The sequence below is a fragment of the Berghia stephanieae genome, chromosome 7, assembly GCF_034508935.2.
Source record: "Berghia stephanieae isolate SIO BIC M18660-M18661 chromosome 7, UCSD_Bste_1.3, whole genome shotgun sequence".
NCBI classification, from domain to species: Eukaryota; Metazoa; Mollusca; class Gastropoda; order Nudibranchia; family Aeolidiidae; genus Berghia; species Berghia stephanieae.
The window spans coordinates 13,832,161-13,854,726 of record NC_088366.1 but is presented as its reverse complement, the minus strand read 5'-3'; the positions used below and the strand labels follow the sequence as shown (position 1 = coordinate 13,854,726).

Here is a 22,566-nt window from a genome sequence, read left to right as displayed (position 1 = left end):
TAAAAAATACGTATTTATAAGTTTGGCCACAAAACTTGTACTTCAAATATCGACCGATATAAATTATCCTCATCATGGCAAAATCTCTCTAACCCGGGATTTCATTAAAAGAGCTCGCTAGGTCCCAGGTCCAGCGGTACGGTCTTTGCCTCGTACCCGAAAGGTATCGAGATCGAATACCCGCTACGTTGTGTGCTACGCTGCACTGCGGCTGACGCCTGGGTTATTCCAGTCTTCCCTTGAAATAGACCCTTGAGACAAATTTCCCTTTAAAATTAAAAAAAAATAATTTGAGTTAAGGCGAGGTGACTTGCTCAAGGCGACACAACGAGGCGGGTAGTCGAACTCGGTACCTTTCAGGTGCGAACCAAAGACCGTACCGCTGAGCCACGCCGCTTCCCCTTAAAAGAAATTTATTTTATTTTTATTTTAAAAAATTATTTATATCGATCGATATTTTGATGGACGAATTTCTGGCCAAATTTTTAAATTTTTAAATACGTATTTTTCCAGAGTACGACAGTTAGCTGGTTAAACACAACGACGGCCTCTTGAAAACACATTCTTGTATTAATAATGATAATGATGTAAAAACAAATCTCTATTGTTGGGAACAAGCTTAGTGCTATGAATTATAACTAAAATGAAGGCTATAGCGTCAGTCCAAAAATCTGATAATATTAGTTCTCAACATGTTGTTCATCGAGGGATTGTACGGGTTATTTCAAATTTCACTGATTACACTTTTTCATTATTATTATGGGATGCGACATATAAACAACAGTAATAATAGTAAGGATTTTTCTTCGTTTGCTTGTTTATTTGTATGTGTGTGCGTGTGTGTGTGTGTGTTAAAAAAAAAAAAGGGGGGGGGGGGGGGGGTCGGTAAGTGCGTATTTGTTTTGTTGTTTTAAAAAAATATATATTTTAATCATAATAAAGATAATAATAATAATAATAATAATAATAATAATAATAATAATAATAATAATAATAATAATAATAATAATAATAATAATAATAATAATAATAATAATAATAATAATCTAATAATAATAATAATAATAATAATAATAATAATAATAATAATAATAATAATAATAGTAATAATAATGATAATAATAATAATAATAATAATAATAATAATAATAATAATAATAATAATAATAATAATAATAATAATAATAATAATGATAGTAATAATAATGATAATAGTAATAATAATAAATAATAATAATAATAATAATAATAATAATAATAATAATTAATAATAATAATATAATAATAATAATGATAAAAATAATGATAATAATATTATTATTATTATTATTGCTACAACTATTGGTATTTTCATTATTATTATTATTATTATTATTATTATTATTATTATTATTATTATTATTATTATTATTATTATTATTATTATTATTATTATTATTATTATTATTATTATTATTATTATTATAATTACTATAACTATAACTATTATGTTACTATTATTATTATTATTATTATTATTATTATTATTATTATTATTATTATTATTATTATTATTATTATTATTATTATCATTATTATTATTATTATTATTATTATTATTATTATTATTATTATTATTATTATTATTATTATTATTATTATTAACATCATCATCATCATCATTATCAGCCTAATCATCATCATAATCAGCATCATCACCATCATCTATATCATTATTATTGCTATTATTAACGTCCATTAACGAATCTTCAATTAAAATGGGTATATATTGGTAATCGCAATCTTACGAATTCCTTTTAAATGTTTTTTTTCTACCTTTTTTTCATTCCTCTTATATTTTGATTAGCCCAAGTATTCTGCGAGGGGAATTTTCCGGCCCACTGCTGTCCTGTTGTTGGAGGAGGACATTATTCTCAAATTGTCTCTCTGTCGCAAAATAATCAGGATTTCCTGTGTTACAAGGTAAGGAAAGCACATGATTATTCACATCCGGTATTTGAACACTTTTATCGTGGACAAAACGCTATTAGCAAGTTAACGAAATTGACGCCGAACGACGAACGACGAGCAAGAAAGCCCGGATCTGTCCTCTTACGTCACCAACAACTACTACTAATACTATTACTACTAGGTGACGTAAGAGGCTCGTCGTTCGTCGTCGATTTCGTTAACTTGCTAATAACATAACGCCCCTTTTCTTCTGATAAATAATGACATCTGACCGATTAGTGATATAGAATGCAAAAAATTAGACCTGTTGATGACGTAGTACTATTGTTTCTGTCGGAAAAAAATGTAATGTCGCCTTATAGGCGTCCCGTCTCGTTCTACGTGTTACATGTTGCTGTAAAGCGCTTTGAGCACGCTAACCCTCTCTTTATCAACTATAGGAAAATCGTCACATTCGTAACGATACAACCAACATTTTTCTTTTTAAAATTTCTTTAGTACATCATAAAATTTTAAGAAAATGAACAGTGTGATGTAGAGCATGTTTTGCTTAAGAAATTATTTATCGCAAAAGCTTACTGTTATTGTGTTTGAGTGATAAAAATCTATGTTTGTGGTGTGCGGTTTTGGGGAAAATCCTGAAAATGGCTGGTAAGGAGAGGGTTAAGTGGATATTGCGCTATATAAAAGCTCTATTTAAAAAAAAATACCTACATGTTTTTTTATCAAATAATTGAAAACGTTTACTCTTCCATCAACAGGGTCTAAACTACTACTATGCTTACTCCAGTTCACAACAAACCTACTATGTCTGCGTTTTGTATGGATGTGGAGGTACCTTTACAATTTCGACGGACACAGCCTGGGCAAACTGGGGTGCTTGGTCCGCCTGTAGCGTCACGTGTGGTGTAGGGATACAAACTCGTTCCCGTTCTTGTTCGACTAATCGAAATTTGGATTGTTCAAAAAACGAGGAGGATGATAGTAAAATGACAAGGTAAAAATAAATATCTTTCATAATTTCGTGCTTGCCTGAACGTCGTCATCTTTATTATTATTAACCCGTTGTTCTCATTCGTCTTATCTATTCTCCATTCCTTCCTCTGATCTCCCCATATTATCATCATCATCATCATCATCATCATCATCAACATTGAACCCCCCCCCCCCAAAAAAAAAAAAAACGAACCCAAAAAAACAATAACAACAACAAAGCAAAAACAAACAAACAACAGAACTCAAAACAAACAACATCATCATCAAAACCATCACAAACACTCATTTGCAATATTGCGAATAGGTAGAGAAGTCAAACAAATCTAAGTATTATTAGGGGACAAAGTGGCCGATTGGTTAAGGCATTGCACTGTGACCCGATTCAGGCACTTTCGTTTTTTTTCCTTGGGCAAGATTGTTATCCCCCAATTTGCTCACTTGGACAAAATGGGTGAATCCTGTTGACATCCGACATCATGTTTGATGAATTATCTGTATTCCTTCGTGGAATGCCTAGGCGACGATATCTTATGATGTCGTGTTCTACAGTAACTCCATGTGCTATGAGGTTATTTTTAATGACGGAGCAGGACACGAATTATTTTTAGGTCGTTGTCATATTATACTATAATATCTTTCTGAAAACTGGCGTGTAATCGTCGATCGAGGGTGTCGTAAACAACTGACATTACATGTGTCAATGTTCTGTTAGCTGTTTTATATATATATATATGTATATATATATATATATATATATATATATATATATATATATATATATATATAAAAGAAAATACTGACCTCCACTGATCTTTCTTCAGAAAATGTACCTCAAAGGCGTGTTCCAATTTAATGTCTGGTATGCCATGGGAAAGTGATCAGCTTGCAATGTGTCTCGCGGCGGGAGTATCCAGGAAAGAAAATACATGTAGATTTCTAATATTGTTTTTTAAACTGCAAAAATACTGACTTCCATTGTTCTTTCTTCAGAATATATATATATATATATATATATATATATATATATATATATATATATATATATATATATATATATATATATATATATATCAGAGACGTGTTCTAATGCAATGTGGGACGGAGCGCAGCCATCGTTAACTTATAGCCTGACAGTGACCAAAAATGACGTCAAAAGACAAGTCTTTAGTCACAAAAGAAAACAAATCGTGAGTTGTAATCAATAAGTCAACCGATGTAATTACTTGTTTTCTTAAACTCTACTAACGACAACTCATAAGAAGCTGCACAAACCTAAAAAAAGACGTCAAACTATAAGTCCTAATGGGTTCTAGTGTCAGGCTATAAGTTTACGATGGCTACGGACGGTAAGGGGTCAGCTAGCAGTGTGTCTTGAGGTGGCATCACCAAGAAAAGAAAATACCTGTAAATAACAAATATATCTTTTTTAATTGCAGAAAATTCTGACTTTCATTGTTCTTTCTTCAGAATATGTACCTCAGGGGATTGTCCCAAAGCAACATGGGGTAACTGGGGAGAATGGTCAGCCTGCAGTGTATCTTGCGGTGGAGGCACTCAGAAAAGAATGCGATCCTCAGACAGTTCTAAGAGTAACTTGCAGTCTAAGAAATGCAATACGCAAGCTTGTAATTCGGTCCCTGTTTCGGGTGAGTGCTTAAAGGTTTGCATCCAAGTTTATAATAATTAATAGATAAAAATGAATGTTTCTTTAACAGGACCACAGGAATCCCTCCTGCGTCTACAGCAGTCGCAGAACAGAGCTGCCTACCTGAAATTTCAAAAATTCGTCGTTTCATAGGGAAAAAAGAAAAAGTAGCTTTAGAAATAAATAATTTCCTCTCAGCATGGTCTAAAAATGCTCCAAAGTCCTGAATATAGGTTCTAAGAAGCAATACTTTCCTTCTTAACAATATTTATTGAGCCAAAGAGGCCTATGCAGCTCTGTAGCTGGAGCCAAAAATTCTTATTACTACGAATTTTTCGTACCTTGGAGAGGGGCAGAAGGAAAGGACAGCAAACACAATGCTGAATGGATAATGTAAAGGAATGGGCAAGGATGGACAGTACAACACTAATGAGAAAAGTTGAGGACAAATCTGAGAGGAGAGAACTTACGGCAAAGTTATTTCTCATTTATTCTCCTCTACGGCTGCTTCGGTCAGAAGAATGAGGTCAGGTGATAAGATTGATTGCACGAAAAAAAATAATTACTGATGATTAAAAAGCATCTTAAGACTGTTCTTTTCCAAATTGCATTGGTGATGCTCCTGTAAGTTGCTCTAAGTGATACTACTGCTAGAAGCTGAGTGTGGACTGTAAAAAGTAATTTAAAAAATGATAATAAAACAGCTTCAAAAAAGAACAAATTACCAAACACAGAACGTTTTGGGCTCAAAACCCTTCTTCAACCAACAACTCCCCCCCCTCCCCAATAAAAACATAAATGCATTAGGAAAAAAAAATAACAGATCTCTGAGCACTTCCTGGTGATATTGTAGATAGAGCGCTAAACAAATACAATATATTATAATTATATAAAATTAAATTAATGTTTCTACATCGAGGTCATCCCGACATAATACCGCATTGATTTGATGGGTTGCATCTAACCTTCACATTTTCTAAAAATGAATGATTTATACATAAGAGTAGTAGTAGTAGTAGTAGTAGTAGTAGTAGTAGTAGTAGTAGTAGTAGTAGTAGTAGTAGTAGCAGCAGCAGCAGCAACAGCAGTAGTAGTAGTAGTAGTAGTAGTAGTAGTAGTAGTAGTAGTAGTAGTAGTAGTAGTAGTAGTAGTAGTAGTAGTAGTAGTAGTAGTAGTTGCCTGACATTTCCGGCAGGTATCACTGTTCCCAAGAATCCAACTTCAGATATTTGATGCAGTTCTGCCCATTCCAGAGTAGTCATTAAGAGATATAAGGCCCATAGAGCTGGAGTTTATCCCAGTTTCTATGGCGTGAAACAGACAATAGCAACTACTTATTACTCTTTGGGTTGGATGGGAGTCTATCTCAATGTACTTTCCGCCAGATCTAACAGACCCAGCTACCCAATCACTGCTGGGTGGACAGGTGGGTCGGAAAATATCTCGACTTCACCCGGGATCGATTTCGGTTCCTTTGCGAGCTAAGCGAATGCTCTACCAGCTGGGCGATTAGGTCCTTCGATTTTTATATAAACTGTTCGGCTATGTAATCTTATGTTATGACACTCCCTTCGGATCGGAAGTTCCTGGGTTCGAGGCCCGCTCGGAGCGGCGCATAGTTGATTCCTTGGAAAAGTTTCTTTCATCACATTCACTCACCGTTTACTCAGGTGTAAAATGAGTAACTGGTTGTTAACAGCGCTGTTGTCTCTGTCGGAGAGGCTGTAATATCGCAAAACAGGTGTCATGTCTCGTCCTACATGTTAAGTATTGCTGTTGGTTAGGGACTTTTTGTAAAGTGCTTTGAGCACGTTTTGTGGATATTGCGCTTTATAAATGCTCAAGTTTTTTTGTGTGTGATTTTTCTTTTTTTCTTTTTTTCTTTTAAAAAAATATTATTTTAGTCTACCCCATCATTGCTCTTCACTTAAAAAAAAAGATTTGTACAGCAAAACTTGTACCTATCAAATACACCTGGAACCAGAACTTTGGTCCTTTATTTTGGATTTTATAATTCAAGGAAGTATTATTCAAATTATTCAAATCCCGTGATATAATTTGTCAGGTGTTTCCTCAAGCCATGCGGTAAGATACTATGACGAGTTTCTAATGGTAAGGTTACGTGTTTACTTTTATCCAGTTAACTGCCAGGCTAAGTATTTAAAATTGTCGCCAGAAAATTCGTCCTTCAAATATATATCAATCCATCAAAATTACTCTCATCTTGGTGGAATTCAGACCCTGAACCTCCCGATCCAGTGCGAGTGTCATACCACCAGGTCAAATAGAAATCCATTTAATTGACACAATCTTTGCAAATACCGACTTTTTTTTTTTGTTGAAATCGGACTCCTACAATGACTTACAATTGTGCACAAAAATTGCCAGTATTTGAACATTTTAAAATCTAAATGTCTAAACAGTGCCAATTTACTTGTTTTGTTTCTTAACCCCCTTCTCCTTCCGCATCCAAATTTACCTCGAACAAAGGTAACTGTGGTAGGGTTCCTTCCAGCTTCCGCATCATAGGAGTCTCTCAAGCCCAGAATTGTCAGTACCCCTGGATGGCAATGATCTACAACAAACGAAAGGGGACAGTGTGTGGCGGTACCATAATCGACAAGACTCACATCTTGACGGCAGCGCATTGTCTTTTGGTGAAACCAACGTAAGTCTTGCCAATATCAAATTCATAGATTAAGGAGCAGGTGTAGGTGTAAGATAAAGAATTGAACAAGTGTGTGTGCAAGGTAGGTGACAAAGCAAGAAAGAAAAATACAAGAAAAAAGAAACCATCCCAAAAAAATCAGTCGACTGATTGTTGAGTTCTTTAACCCCCTCCTTACCACCCACAGGAAAATCGTCACACACACATACACACACACACACACGCACACACACACACACACACACACACACACATATATATATATATATATATATATATATATAAACAAAAATTATGCCTTTTCCGCCACGACATCATAGGATATCGTCGCCAAGGCATTCCACGAAGGAATATAGATAACTCATCAAACAAGATGTCTGATGTCAACATGAATCACCCATGTTGTCCAAGTGAGAAAATCGAGGGTTAAAAATCTTGCTCAAGGAAAAAAACGAAAGTGCCTGAAGCGGGGCTCGAACCCGGGTCCTTCCGAGTCACAGTGCAATGCCTTAACCACTCGGCCACTTCGCATATATGCGAAGTGGCCGAGTGGTTAAGGCATTGCACTGTGACTCGGAAGGACCCGGGTTCGAGCCCCGCTTCAGGCACTTTCGTTTTTTTCCTTGAGCAAGATATATTGCAACGCCGACTGAAGAAGTGTAAAAAACACAGAAACGAGTCGTCTCGGCCAAAAAAATGTGAGTGAAAATTTACATTATATATATATATATATATATATATATATATATATATATATATTTATATATTATATATATATGTATGTATACACACACGTACACACATTGACAAATATTAACACACATGTATACAGATGAATGCATATATACAATTATAAACATATATTTATATATATACACATATATACACACATATAGACAGAAGTGCTTATACAAACAATCACATATACATATACATACATGCTCACATACATACACACATATATATTAACGATTCATTTGACAGGTAGATCTAAATAACTAAATTTAGAGAGATGTTTAAAGGTATCAAAGGTCTGACAGTTCCTTGTATAAGTAGTTAATGAGTTCCGTACAGCTGGAGCAGAATAGGCAAAAGATCGTTCAGAGAATTTCGTTTTAGGGATTTTTATCTCAAATCAAATAATACTGAGTTAGAAGACATGAGGGAGCGACTTAGAATATGGGCAGTAAGGAGTGATTTTAATTAATCTGGAGCAGTGTCGTGAAGACGTTTAAAGGCAAGACATGCCAGTTTATAATCAACTCTCCTCTCCACAGGCAGCCAATGAAGGTATTCCAAAACGGGAGTTATATGCTCATTCTTCTTTGTCTGGGTGACAATTCGTGCTGCCGTGTTTTGTAACAACTGCAGTCTTGTGACCAAGCTCTTTGGAAGCCCGTAGAGAAGGGAGTTGCAATAGTCTAGCCTGTTGCAAAGAGTGAATTAATGAGCATCTTACAAATTTCTTCATCTAAAAGTTTATGGATATGACTTATAGACCTTACAATAAAATGTAGAATTTGTCCGAGTTTTGTTTATGGTATTGCATATTCAGAATTAGTATTAATGCTACTGTTATTCTATCAGTATTAGTATTACCATCTTTTTGTTGTTGTTTTTTTGTCTTGTTTTTATTTCATTTACCATTTTTACTCTTTCTTTTTCTCTTCCAAGAATGTTGCCATCAAATTATAGAAATTATTGCGAAAGCACACATTAGCAAGTCTGATAGCCAAACTCAATTAGGGGCTTGATTTAACATTTAACATGTAAAGGAATATGTAAATGTTGCTGCTCGAAGCTCGGAGAGATAAATAACAATGTGAAATTGAATGTAAGCTTCAGTTTAATATACAAAAACAGATAAAATGGACGTTTCCGGTTTCCCTTTATCAACAAAACATACATCCTGTTTTGTTGATAAAGGGGAAACCCAAAACGTCCATTTTATCTGTATTCGTATATTAAATTGAAGCTTACATTCAATTTCACATTGTTATTTAACATGTCATGGATAATATTTTGTGGCGGTTTGAGAGCATTTCCGTTACAACAATGAGCCCATAACACTTTGGGTTATCAGACATTCAAACAAGCACACACCGGCGAAAGCCTAAATGTAAATAAACTTGAAACGTTATATTAGTATTTTCATGTCACTCAAACTCAATTTTTTTACCTTTTATCAACCTGTGCTGGCTATGTGCAATCCTTCATAATCTCTTTTCAAAATTCTATTCACATTACAAATCCATTATTACAACTCTATTCTACTTTCATGTCCGATTTTTATAGCATTGCTTGTAATTGCTGTATATTTTATGAATATTTTATATTATATTTGATGTTATTTTTATTTTTAATTATCTTCGTGTTTCATCAATTAGTTTATGACATGACAGTGTATAAATCCTTGTTGATATAACGATGAATGATATGTAACATTATGATCATTTCCATTCAGGATCAATAAAGTATATCTTATCTTATCTTTACACAGCCCTGGCGTTGCGTACGTCGTTTCACCACGAAGTATCCGTATCTTTACCGGAGCAAGCACAATGCCTTTCAGACAACTTGCCGGGTCTATCCCAGGACTTGTCACCCGTCGAGCATCAAAGGTCGAGGTTAACGAAGATTATGACAGCTTCTATATAGGTAAGTAATTGTCATTATAATACCTTCCGTCTTTGTCCCCATCAAAGTGTTCATCAGTATGACGCATTCTTTTCCCTTTGTCCCTATTAAAGTATTAATCAATATGATGCCTCCTTTTCTCTTTTTCTCTATCAAAGTATTAATCAGTATGACACATTCTTTTCTCTTTGTCCCTATTAAAGTATTAATCTGTATGACATCTTTTCTCTTTGTCTCCATCAAAGTATTCATCAGTATGACGCCTCCTTTCCTCTTTGCCTCTATCAAAGTATTAATCAATATGACACATTTTTTTCTTTATCCCTATCCAAGTAGTAATCAGTATGTCACCTTCTTTTCTCTGTATCCCTATCACAACAGTAATCAGTATAACACCTTCTTTCCTCTTTGTCTCTATCAAAGTATTCATCAGTATGGCACCTCCTTTCCCCTTTGTCCAGATCAAAGTATTAATCAGTATGACAACTCATTTCCTTTTAGTCCCTATCAAAGTAACTGGAGCCAAAAATGACACTCGCTTCCGGATCGGAAGTTCCTGGGTTCGAGCCTCGCTCGGCGCATAGTTAAGTCCCTAGAAAAGGCTCTTTATTCATATTCTCTCACCGTACCGGGTGTAAAATGAGTACCTGGCCGTTGTCTCTGTCGGGAAAAAAATGTATTATCGCCCAACAGGCGTCATGTCTCGTTCTACATGTTACGATTTGCTGTTGGTCATCGACATTTTGTAAAGCGCTTTGATCACGTTTAGTGAATATTGTTCTATATAAAAGCTCAAATAAAAAAACGTTTTAAAATGTGAAATATACTTAAACTCGAAAGTTCAAAGAAATTTAGGGTGAACGTTTTTTTTTTTGGGAGTCAACTCAATCAATGAATAAAAAAGTAAACGCTTTTGAGTATTTTTTTATTTAATGTCTTGTTATTGACTGGAAGACTCAATCGATGGTGTTAAATTTAAAGTGTAAGTCGTTTCAGCATTGTTTAGTTGCTTGCATTGTGAAAAACAATTTTATATCTTCTTATTATTTTCTTCATCTTCCTCCTCCTTCTCCTTCTCCTCCTCCTCCTCCTCCTCCTCCTCCTCCTCCTCCATCTCCCTCTTCTCCTCTTCTCCATCTCCATCTCCTCCTACTCCTCTTCCTCCTCCTCCTCCTCCTCCTCTTCTTCTTCTTCTTCTTCTCCTTTACCATCATCTTCATCATCATCATCATCATCATCATCATGATCATCATCATCATCGTCATCATCATCATCATCGTCATCATCATCATTATCATCATCATCATCTTGTTGTCGTCGTCGTCGTTGTTGTTGTTGTTTTTCCTCTTCTTCTTCTTCTTCTTTTTCTTTTATTTCTTTTCTTCTTCTTCTTCATTCAAAACCTTCCACAGATACGATTATTATGACTTGGGTAGTAAATACAAATTCCTTCTATTTCTCTACTAGAAAATGACGTCGCCATAATAACTCTGACTACACCGATAACATATGACAAATGTCACCAGCCCATCTGCCTTCCCAGCACGCAACAGTCTGCCTCGGGATCTTCTGGTTGTAAAGTCATGGGTTGGGGAAAAACTTCAAGTAAGTGTAGCATCTTGAAATAGACCTCAAATTATAGCAGACTTGCCTAGTACTACGAAAAATTCGAAGAAATACGAATTTTGGGTCCCAGCTGCAGAACTGCATTCTTCTCTTTGACTCAGTAAATCTTGTTGAAAAGGAAAGCTTAGTTTTTTAGAACCTATATTAAGGACTTTGAGGCATTTTAGATCATACTGAGGGCAAATTATTTATCTCTAAAGTTATTTAAAGTGACTTTTTCTTCTTTCTTTTTTCCTCGGAAACTACGAATTTTTGAAATTTCAAGTAGGCAGCTCTGAAATAGGGAGCAAGATTTCCGGCTTTATCCGGTTGAAATGAATTTTGATTTATTTCAGGCATCTAGCTAGATCATCTCAACATTGTACCATTTTGAGGCAAGAAGTTGATTTCAAGCGTTTTTGGCCGGACCTACTTGCACTTATGCACATACACATTTAACAGATTATATCATATATTTCATTTGTTAGATTTGGCAGTAGCTTCTAATGGATCTCACACTTCTATGTTATGACGATCTTTCCAGGACGCAAACTCATCACCGCAATCGTGCACGGTCGCGAACCCTCCCGGAAGCTTCATCACAACGCACCGTTCAACTAGATGCTCTGCGGTTTCGCGCTCTTGACCACAACGGGTACATGTTGGACAGGTGGCAAGATCCCACTGATGAAGTGAGCGTGTCATGAAGCTTTTTAGACCAGACCTACTTGCACCCTTGCGCATACAAATAAACAGATGATATCATCATGTATTCCATTTTCTCCACACGATCAAGCATAAAGACTTTTTAAAAAAAAGAATAATAGACTCATGAAGCAGGAGTTTCCATTTTGTAAAGCGTTAAACAAAAACAACCTCATTGTTTGATGTCCTTGTGATACGACACTAGTCCATCGCGAAGTACATTAAGCCAGCTCAGCTTCGGTCGAGAACCTGCCCCGTGGTACGCTCATTTCATAAGTGGGGGTCTTGCCACCTGTCCAACCCGTTGTGGTCAAGAGCCAGAAACCGCAGTGCATCTAGTTTGAACGATGCGTTGTGACGAAGCTTCCGCGACCGTAGGCTACGCGATTGCGGTGATGAGTTTGCGTCATGGATAGATCGTCTTAACATAGAAGTGTGAGAACCATTAGAAGTGGCTCCAGATCTAACAAATCCATCAAGGCACTCACTGCTGGGACCCTCTACCTCCATCTTCAAAAATATAAGGAGAAAAAAATACCCCCCTCCCAAGAAAAAAAACCCAATTTTTTATTAAAACCGCCTTTGTAGATCCGCGTGTAATGTGTTCAGCGCTGGAAGGCTGCTTTTCACAGAGCTCCTAAAATTATTGCATTTTACGGCTGTTTTAAGTGTTATTTCTATATAGGACGAATTTTATTTCATATTCATAGGATTTCTTATGACTTTGTGCTGCTTTTGACGAAATTTCGTGAATTTTAACCAATTAATTTAGCAATATTTTAAAGTTTTGCAAACTTTTGCAAGGATTTTATCATCTATTGAGACCATTTTTGTTTACGTTTTACGATTTTAAGAGGAAAAAAAACAACAGTGAGCTATTTTAATCTTATTACAACGGTCGACGATGAACATTGAAAATGACAACACCTACTTATTGTTATAACTATTCACCCCAACACCTGCGTACAATACAACACACAATTATTAATAACACATCGAATTTAGAAATAGTGAACATTTTGAGATCTTTTGAATTATTCAAGGCATACAGAAAAATAACAAAGAGGGAAAATAAAGGTGGAAGGAAACAAAAACAAAAACCAGGAGAAGCCAAAGAAAAAATCAAAAACAACTCAGTCAAATTAAAATACAATAATTTAAATTCTACTAATAACAATGACGGAAGGCAACGGAAAACACCGTCACTAACAGACTTTCCAAGGACATCAGCTGTCCCGAACACGTTGAACGTTTCAAACTGGTGCGAAATGAAAGAATCACATTGGCCACGTGGAATATACGTACATTAAACCATTTAGGAAAATTTGAAAACGTTATTCAAGAAATGAAAAAGTTCCAAATAAACATCCTTGGAATCTCAGAAACGAAGTGGAAGGGAGAAGGAGTAGTTAAAGAATGTCATTTTGTATTGTATTATGCAGGTGGAAAACATCATGAAAAAGGAGTTGGAATTTTTTAAAAGACAAATCAACATCAAAGTGCTATTTAGATCATGTTACAATCACAGAAAGAGTTATTTTAGTAAAGTTGAAAGGAAACCCGTTTAATGTTAATATTATTCAAATATACGCCCGACATCAGACAGTGACGAAAACACAATTGAGACATTCTATCAAGATATGGAACAAGCATTAAAACAATGTAGATCTGATGAAATTCGTTTAATAATTGGTGATTTCAATGCAAAGGTTGGTAACGAGAAAGTTGAAAATATCGTTGGCCCCCACGGACTAGGTACCAACAATGATAGAGGGGAAAGACTTGTCGACTGGTGCAGATTGGAAAACCTTACTATTGTCAATACATGGTTTAAAAACCAGATAGAAAGAAGTGGACATGGATAAGCCCAGGTGGCCTTTATAAAAATAATCTGATAGACTTTATTCTGGTCCAACATCGATTCAGAAATATCGTACGCAACGCAACAACTATTCCAAGCGCAGATTGTAATAGTGACCACAGACCTGTCAAGGCCACGATAAAAATAAAACTTAAACAAATAACGAAAAAGAAAGTGGAACCAAAACTGCAATTAGATCTATTGAGAATTAACCATTAAATAAAAAAAATGATTACAAAGAATGCGTGAAAGAAAAAAGTGAAAACGACCTCAGACATAAACATAGATGAGTACTGGCATCAAGTATCGAACTGCATCACAGAATCTGCAAGAGAAACTATTCCATCTGTGAAAAAACACGAACCAAAACATAAGTGGATGGATGACAAGATCTTGAAACTGATGAATGAAAGACGAAAACTAGAACGCAACAGCAATGAATATAAAGAAGCTAATAAGATTATAAAACGTGAGTGTAAGAGATCAAAGGAAGATTATATTGAACATGAATGTCACAGAATTGAAAGACTAAAACAATTTAACACCAAACAATTCTACCAGTCAATACAAGATATAAGTGGAAAACGCCCAGCCGTGGCAAGAAAATGCGTTAAAGACGCAAACGGTAATATACTTATCGACAACAACGAAATTTTAGAACGTTAGGCAGTATACATAAAAAATATATAAGCGGATGACAAAAGAGGGACGAGCTTGGATAAAGAAATCTTTACTGTGAACACGGGTCCCCAGATTATGCGAGAAGAAGTAGAAGCTGCTTGCAAAGAGATGAAAAAGGGGAAAGCGGTAGGCCAAGATAGCTTCTCAATAGAATTGATTGACGCCCTCGACGATCTGGAAATAGACATTCTGACAAGAGCCTTTAATGTCTTATATGAAAAGGATGAATTGCCTAATGTCTTTAGACAATCGGTATTCATTACGATACCCAAAAAAACAGGGTACTATTGACTGTGACCAACACAGAACAATCAGCATAATGAGCCAGGCCACAAATACTATGTTAAGAATACTTATGAAAAGAATGAGGAGCAAGATCTCTCCAGAGATAAGTGACGAGCAGTTTGGGTTTGTTAAAGAAAAGGTACGGTAAATGCAATCTTTACATTGAAAACATTAATGAAACGGTCAATCGAAAAACAAAAATCACTTTATCTATGCTTCCTTGATTATTCCAAAGCTTTTGATTCAGTCCAACACGATACACTATTCAAAATCTTAGAAAAGATTGACATAGACAGTAAAGACCTTCGACTTGTGAAAAACTGATATTGGAATCAAACAGCGTCTGTCAAACTGGATAATGAAACATCGGACCTCTTTAACATTGAGAAGGGAGTAGGACAAGGTTGCGTCTTATCACCGGACCGTTTTAACATATATAGTGAAATAATATTCAAAGAAATTGAAGATATGAAAGGCGTCGTCGTTGGAGGGCAGAATGTGAATAGCATAAGATACGCAGACGATGGTACTCTGATGGCCTACTCTCCAGAACAAGTGCAGAAAATTTTAGATATAGTGGTGGCAAAAGTGAAGAGAAAGGCCTGAAACTAAATATTAAGAAAACCAAATGCATGGTGGTCTCAAAGAATGACAACAACGCGACCTTCCACTTGTCAAGCAAAGGAGAGACCATCAAACAAGTAAAGCAATGTGAATATTTAGGCACTATCATCACACATGACATAGAGGATATAAAACAAAGAATAGCAATAGCAAAAAAGTGTTCCATAAAATGCGACCAGTTGTGTCAAACAACAACCTAAACTGGAAGATCAGAATGAAAGTAGTAGAAACATGTGTTATAAGTACCCTTTTATACGGTTGTGAAACGTGGACGCTTGACAAAGAATGTACGAGGAGGTTAGAGGCATTTGAGATGTGGGTGTATAGAAGAATTTTGAGGGTCCATGGACAGACAGGTGTACGGACGAGGAAGTGTTGGAGAAGGTGAGAAAGGGAAGAATACTGATCGATAACATCAGAAAGAGGCAGTTACGCTTTCTGGGACGTGTGTGGAGAAGAGACGGAATAGAAAAGTTGTTAACATCTGGGATGATCGAAGGAAAGAGAGCTAGAGGAAGACAAAGAATGACTTATCTAAATAACCTAAGAATGGCCAAATGTGACTTTAAAAACAACACAGATTTCATGCGCACCGCAGAGGATCGTGATTCGTGGAGACAGCTGACCGGCAACGTACTCAAGAGCACAAGCCACGATGGATGATGATGTAGATCCAGCTTTATAAATTAAGCCATTGCGTCCCCAACTACCACTACCATCAATCATGAGATGTAAAAATAATTGCTCTATATTGAACATTATTTTTAAAAATTTTGATTTCAGCAAACTCTTTAGTGTAATTATTTATAACAATTATTATTGGACATTCCACCCTCACTATCATCTACCATGAGATGTAAAAAGGTCATGAATTGCTCTGTGTTGAACATTCATTTTCTTTGATTTTGATTTCAGCAAACTCTCGAGAATAGTTTTAAGAATTACTATAATGCTCATAATAATAAAGCTCGTTAACTTACTTTACAAAGTTAAACGTGTTCAGGTCTATTTGTAGGCAATTATATAGCTCATTCATTAATGTAGAATTTCTGATGAACAAATGAAACCAGATAAAATCAATAATAAACCAAAGCAAACAATAAAAAATATAGATAAATAGATAGATAAATAAACAGGCCTATGTTTTGTATAGAACACTTACTGGTTGTGCATTTAAAAAAAAGTCTTAACAACTCAATCTATATACACAACAGGGTGAATATAAGATGATAAGAATATATTAAAGAAATGAAATTGTGGTAGCTTTTTAAAAATAGTAATTAGAATTTATATATCAATATTATTCAGAAAAACTCAGGTTTGTAATTTTCGTTCTTTTTTACTTGAATAGTTGATGAGTGAATTCTATACATACCTATATATATATATATATATATATATATATATATATATATATATATATATATATATATATATATATATTAACAAATACACACACACACACACACACACACACACACATATATATATATATATATATATATATATATATATATATATATATATATATATATGCTCTGACAATTAACTGTTTGTTTCTTTGTTTGTCTGATAAAAAAAACCCCAACAGATTCTGAATTTTCGCATGCGGTGGCTAATCTACGATACACAGATATGAATGTGGTGCAATCCGACCGTTGCTATGAAGTCTACGGACGACTATTTAATCCCAAGACGAAGCTGTGTGGTGATGGCAACGGAAATGGCGCCTGTAGTGTAAGATCAATATTATGTGTCCCATCCATCCATAGTATATTTCCTCCATGGTCCAATCATCTTTCAGTGGTGTTATGTCGGGACGGCATTTTTCATCGGAAGATATGCTTACAGAGCGTCTAAAACTTTGTTATTTCCAAATTGAATTGTTGATGCCCCTGTAAAGCGCACTGTGCACTTCCTCATGATATGGAAGAGCGCTCAACAAATATAATAATAATATATTATTATCATTTTTATATATGTAAATAATGGACCAATACAGCCTTATTTAGTATGTCTACTTTGAACATCCTATATCTCTTATGTTTAATCTATCTGCAATCTCAAAAGATAACATTGAAGGAAACCGCAGAATTACCTCTAGTATAGACACCATATTAAAGGAGAAGAAATTCGCGCCTTGCATTGATGTTAAAGATAAAAGACTCTTCGTCGCAATCTCCAAGACAAACCTCATACCACCTACACATTTCATTAAAACAAGTCCCGAAAATAGTTTCATCCCACCTCTCAAGAGGCAAAATACTGGAAATGGAAATTCTCATTCTCACCTTGAACGATTTCAGACTGGAACAAACTTCCTGAAGACATCACATAAGCTCCAAGCTTAGAGACCTTCACACATCTCCTCTCATACTTCGTGTCCTGACGTCAGTCAGCCACCTTTCCATCTCCTTTTCAAATATAATCATGGATTCATCTTCTCAGCCATCTTTTTCTTCTTTCAGCTTATCCCGCATTTTGCAGGGTTGCCATAATGAATGCCACATCTCCATGCATCTTGGTTCAACGCATCATCTTCCTCCAGGCTCAGTTCTTTCATATCATCCATTACCTTATCCCACCGCCGTCCCCTTTTCCCCCTTTCCCGCTAATTGTAAGTCCAATACTTTCCTTCCCACGTACCCACTCTCTTGCCTCTTTACATGTGAAGAAATCCAGCCACCTCTCCGTCTCCTTTTCAAATATAATTATGGATTCATCTTCTCAACCATCTGGAATAAAATTCCCATAACATGCAGTACATATCACTTCTTTGGCGCCTTTTTTGGGTACAAGTCCTTTCACAATATTCTTCACTGATTACAGCTAGGTACTCATTCACACCTGATTCGATGGGGTAACAATGTCTGTAATAAGCCCAAGAACCCCGAAGACGTTCATTTACTATCTGGTTATTGAGTGAGTCGTATACAGTAGGAGAAATCATCTTCCACATTGGCCATGTCTAATTGGTTTGTACTAGGTTGTTCTGTTATCCTTTACTTGGACTATTCTGAATATTTATTTTTTAAATTGAGCTTTTATACAGCGCAATATCCACTAAAAGTGCTCAAAGCGCTTTACAAGGGGCCCCTGACCAACAGCAACACTTAACATTTAAGACGGGACATGACGCTTGTTAGACGATATTACAATTTTTTCGGACAGACACGACGCTGTTAATGGTCAGGTACTCCTTTTACACATGAGTACGGTGAGAGAAAGTGAGTAAAGAGCCTTTTCAAAGGACTCAACTATGCGACGAGCGAGGCTCGAACCCATGACATTCCGATCCGAAAGCAAGTGTCATCCCACATAGCCGCATGATATATTGGTTTATTCTAGGTTGTTCTGTAGTCCTTACTTTGACTATTCTACGTCCTAATTGAGTCATAGCTTACTCTATTTTAGAATTTAAAACTGAAATATTCAATTATTGATTGAGAGGGGGGGGGGAATTACTTTTTTTTCATTCAATGTTATTGTTTTGCAGGGAGACTCTGGAGGTCCTCTTATCTGCCCAGCATCAGATGGTCGATACTACCAGTATGGTATCGTGTCATCAGGTAGACGGAGAGGATGCGGCACATATCCCGGCATGTACACTAAAGTCAGCAATTACATATCGTGGATCAAGAATATAACTCAGTAATTTTTGTAGCTGACACATGTCATGAGATAGGCAGGTAGTTAGTATGACATGTAGTGAGGCAATGGAATGGACGAGGATAATTAAGATTCTGACAAAATGTCATTTTGTAATGTTGGACAACAAATAACAAAAAAGAACCCCCCCCCCCCCCAAAAAAAAAAAAACAACAACAAAAAAACAAAAACAAAAAAACAAAAAACAAACAAAAAACAAAAACAAAAAAACAATAAAAAAACAACAAAAAACAAAAACAAACAAACCATATTTGATATAATTTTGTTTGAGGAACTATCCCTTGGACAACATTACGAGTCACTAAACTATTGCCGACAGTTTATAAACATTATTCCAGCCATATGTTATACGCTTGCAAGTCTCTCGGCTTTAGGACATTTTTCTCATATTTGAATCAGGAAAATAGATTAAAACGTTATCAGTTCCATCGGTCCCCAAATGATTTACTATCTTGTCTTTTATGTCCCAGGTTATCTGAGCCGCCTGTGGCTCTGGGATCGTATGAAATACAACAATAAAAAAACTCCCATCATATATCTTCATCTGTTGTAAACCCATGCACAACGCACTTGATAATTTAATAAGAGAGGCCAAATCTGATAATAAGTTTTACACTGTATCGCTCGAGACCTTGAATGGACATTTAAAATGTAGAAAGCTACTCTTGCACGTCTCTCAGTTGTTTTTTTTTTTTTGGCAATTAAATAATAATATTTGAATCAGGAAAATTGATTAAAACTAGATCGGTTCCATAGCCTCTCAAATAATTTAGCATCTTGGCTTTTATGTTGCATGCCATTTGAGCCGCCAGTGACCATGGGATCGTAAAAAATACAACCGGAAAAGAGGAAAAAATATACACGGGTGCAAGATTTCCGATTTAATCCGGATTTCTGGCTTTTTGAAATTGATTCTAGCTTATTTTTGGCATCTGAATCACCCTGACATAATACTGTTTTGACACAGAAGGTCATAGTTCAAAATAAGTTTTAGGCTTTTTGGATTTGTTGGAAATAGATTTCAGGCATTTTTGGATTTGTTGGAAATAGATTTCAGGCATTTTTGGATTTGTTGGAAATAGAATTCAGGCATTTTTGGATTTGTTGGAAATAGATTTTAGGCATTTTTTGATTTGTTGGAAATAGAATTCAGGCATTTTTGATTTGTTGGAAATAGATTTTAGGCATTTTTGGATTTGTTGGAAATAGATTTCAGGCATTTTTGGATTTGTTGGAAATAGATTTCAGGCACTTTTGGATTTGTTGGAAATAGAATTCAGGCATTTTTGGATTTGTTGGAAATAGAATTCAGGCATTTTTGGATTTGTTGGAAATAGATTTTAGGCATTTTTGGATTTGTTGGAAATAGATTTTAGGCATTTTTGGATTTGTTGGAAATAGATTTCAGGCATTTTTGGATTTGTTGGAAATAGATTTCAGGCATTTTTGGATTTGTTGGAAATAGAATTCAGGCATTTTTGGATTTGTTGGAAATAGATTTTAGGCATTTTTGGATTTGTTGGAAATAGATTTTAGGCATTTTTGGATTTGTTGGAAATAGATTTCAGACATTTTTTGATTTGTTGGAAATAGATTTCAGGCATTTTTGGATTTGTTGGAAAAAGATTTCAGGCATTTTTGGATTTGTTGGAAAAAGATTTCAGGCATTTTTGGATTTGTTGGAAATAGATTTCAGGCATTTTTGGATTTGTTGGAAATAGATTTCAGGCATTTTTTGATTTGTTGGAAATAGATTTCAGGCATTTTTTGATTTGTTGGAAATAGATTTCAGGCATTTTTGGATTTGTTGGAAAAAGATTTCAGGCATTTTTGGATTTGTTGGAAATAGATTTCAGGCATTTTTGGATTTGTTGGAAATAGATTTCAGGCATTTTTTGATTTGTTGGAAATAGATTTCAGGCATTTTTTGATTTGTTGGAAATAGATTTCAGGCATTTTTTGATTTGTTGGAAATAGATTTCAGGCATTTTTTGATTTGTTGGAAATAGATTTCAGGCATGTTTGGTCCAAACTACTTGCATGCATGAATAATTGTTTTTGTTACAATGACACTTCCTCTCTATGGTGAACTTATGACGTGTATGTATAGAATTTATTTAGGGATTTATTTTTGTAAACTTTATGACAAGACGAATCAGAAGTTTTGTTAAGGCAATTTATTTTCTTCATTTCTTCCACGTGCTTAATTAAAATTGTGGAACATGTAATGCTGACAAATAAATAAAGGTTTTAATTGAATTAATTGGATTTACTGACTTGAATTGAATTGGTTACATGAAGACTTGATGTCAGTCTTATTTGCAATCATATCTTACATTTAATCAAATATACAGGTAACAGCAAAATCTATCTTTTAAAAACTAAAGATTTTATATAGAACAATATCCACTACATGTGCTCAAAGCACTTTACAGAGAGTCCCTGGCCAACAGCAATACGTAACATGTAGAACAAAACATGACGCCGGTCAGGCGATAATACAATTTTTCCTACAGAGACCACGCTGTTGACAGCCATGTACTCATTTTTCACATGAGTACGGTGAGAGAATGTGAGACAATCTCGGGTTTGAGAGTATTGTGCCGAGATAAGGGTTATTTTAATCGATCGATATTTGAAGGACGAGTTTTCTGGCCAATTTTTTAAAAAATGGGGTTTTCCAGAGTAGGATAGCACTGGGGGGGGGGGGGGGTATGCAGGTTTATGCAGCGCTAAAAGGGCAGTAACAATTGTTTGTAACACCTTGGATATGTCACAAGTATACATCGCAATGTGATAAGTCTTAATGATAAGGTTATCGTGTCAATTGGTTCAAGACTTTCCACATGGAGGAAGTGGGACAATCATGCAAATGAAGCCGTTGAAGATCCGAGAGAAGAACTGCCCTACGGAACTGAGCTGCCCAGGAATGAATGGCTAACACTGAACAGAGCACGGGTAAAACTCGGGAGAACAGCTGGAAGCATGATAAAGTGGGGGCTGGCTGAGACTAGCTTGTGTAAAATGTATTGTTCTTCTAATGATATAACGAGGTTTAAATTCTCTTTTAAGTGTCAAATTCACTCTTGCATAAACTCGTTCTAGGACGATTGGTCAGATGTTAAGTAAAAGTTTCTTGATCAAAATAAAAATAGGTTTGGTAATGTCTATCAAAGATTTTTTGTACAAGATTCTATTATCTTTGTATAATAACATGTCTTATTATCTTTATCTACCATT

General features: G+C 35.2%; 1 protein-coding gene across 3 annotated transcripts in view; it reads left to right on the top strand.

Annotated features, from left to right (window-relative positions):
• The window catches only part of LOC144976735 (chymotrypsin-like elastase family member 2A), a 61,099-nt gene extending 39,514 nt beyond the window's left edge, over positions 1-21,585 (top strand). For all 3 annotated transcript variants that reach the window (XM_078921106.1, XM_078921107.1, XM_078921108.1), the window contains 9 exons: positions 1,847-1,962; positions 2,712-2,947; positions 4,414-4,592; positions 7,082-7,259; positions 9,760-9,917; positions 11,364-11,501; positions 17,249-17,394; positions 19,154-20,447; positions 20,639-21,585. In XM_078921106.1, the coding sequence (XP_078777232.1) occupies positions 1,847-1,962; positions 2,712-2,947; positions 4,414-4,592; positions 7,082-7,259; positions 9,760-9,917; positions 11,364-11,501; positions 17,249-17,394; positions 19,154-19,312 (1,310 nt within the window). In that variant the 3' untranslated portion in view covers positions 19,313-20,447; positions 20,639-21,585. The remainder of the gene's footprint in view (positions 1-1,846; positions 1,963-2,711; positions 2,948-4,413; positions 4,593-7,081; positions 7,260-9,759; positions 9,918-11,363; positions 11,502-17,248; positions 17,395-19,153; positions 20,448-20,638) is intronic.
• Positions 21,586-22,566: the final 981 nt, after the last annotated feature.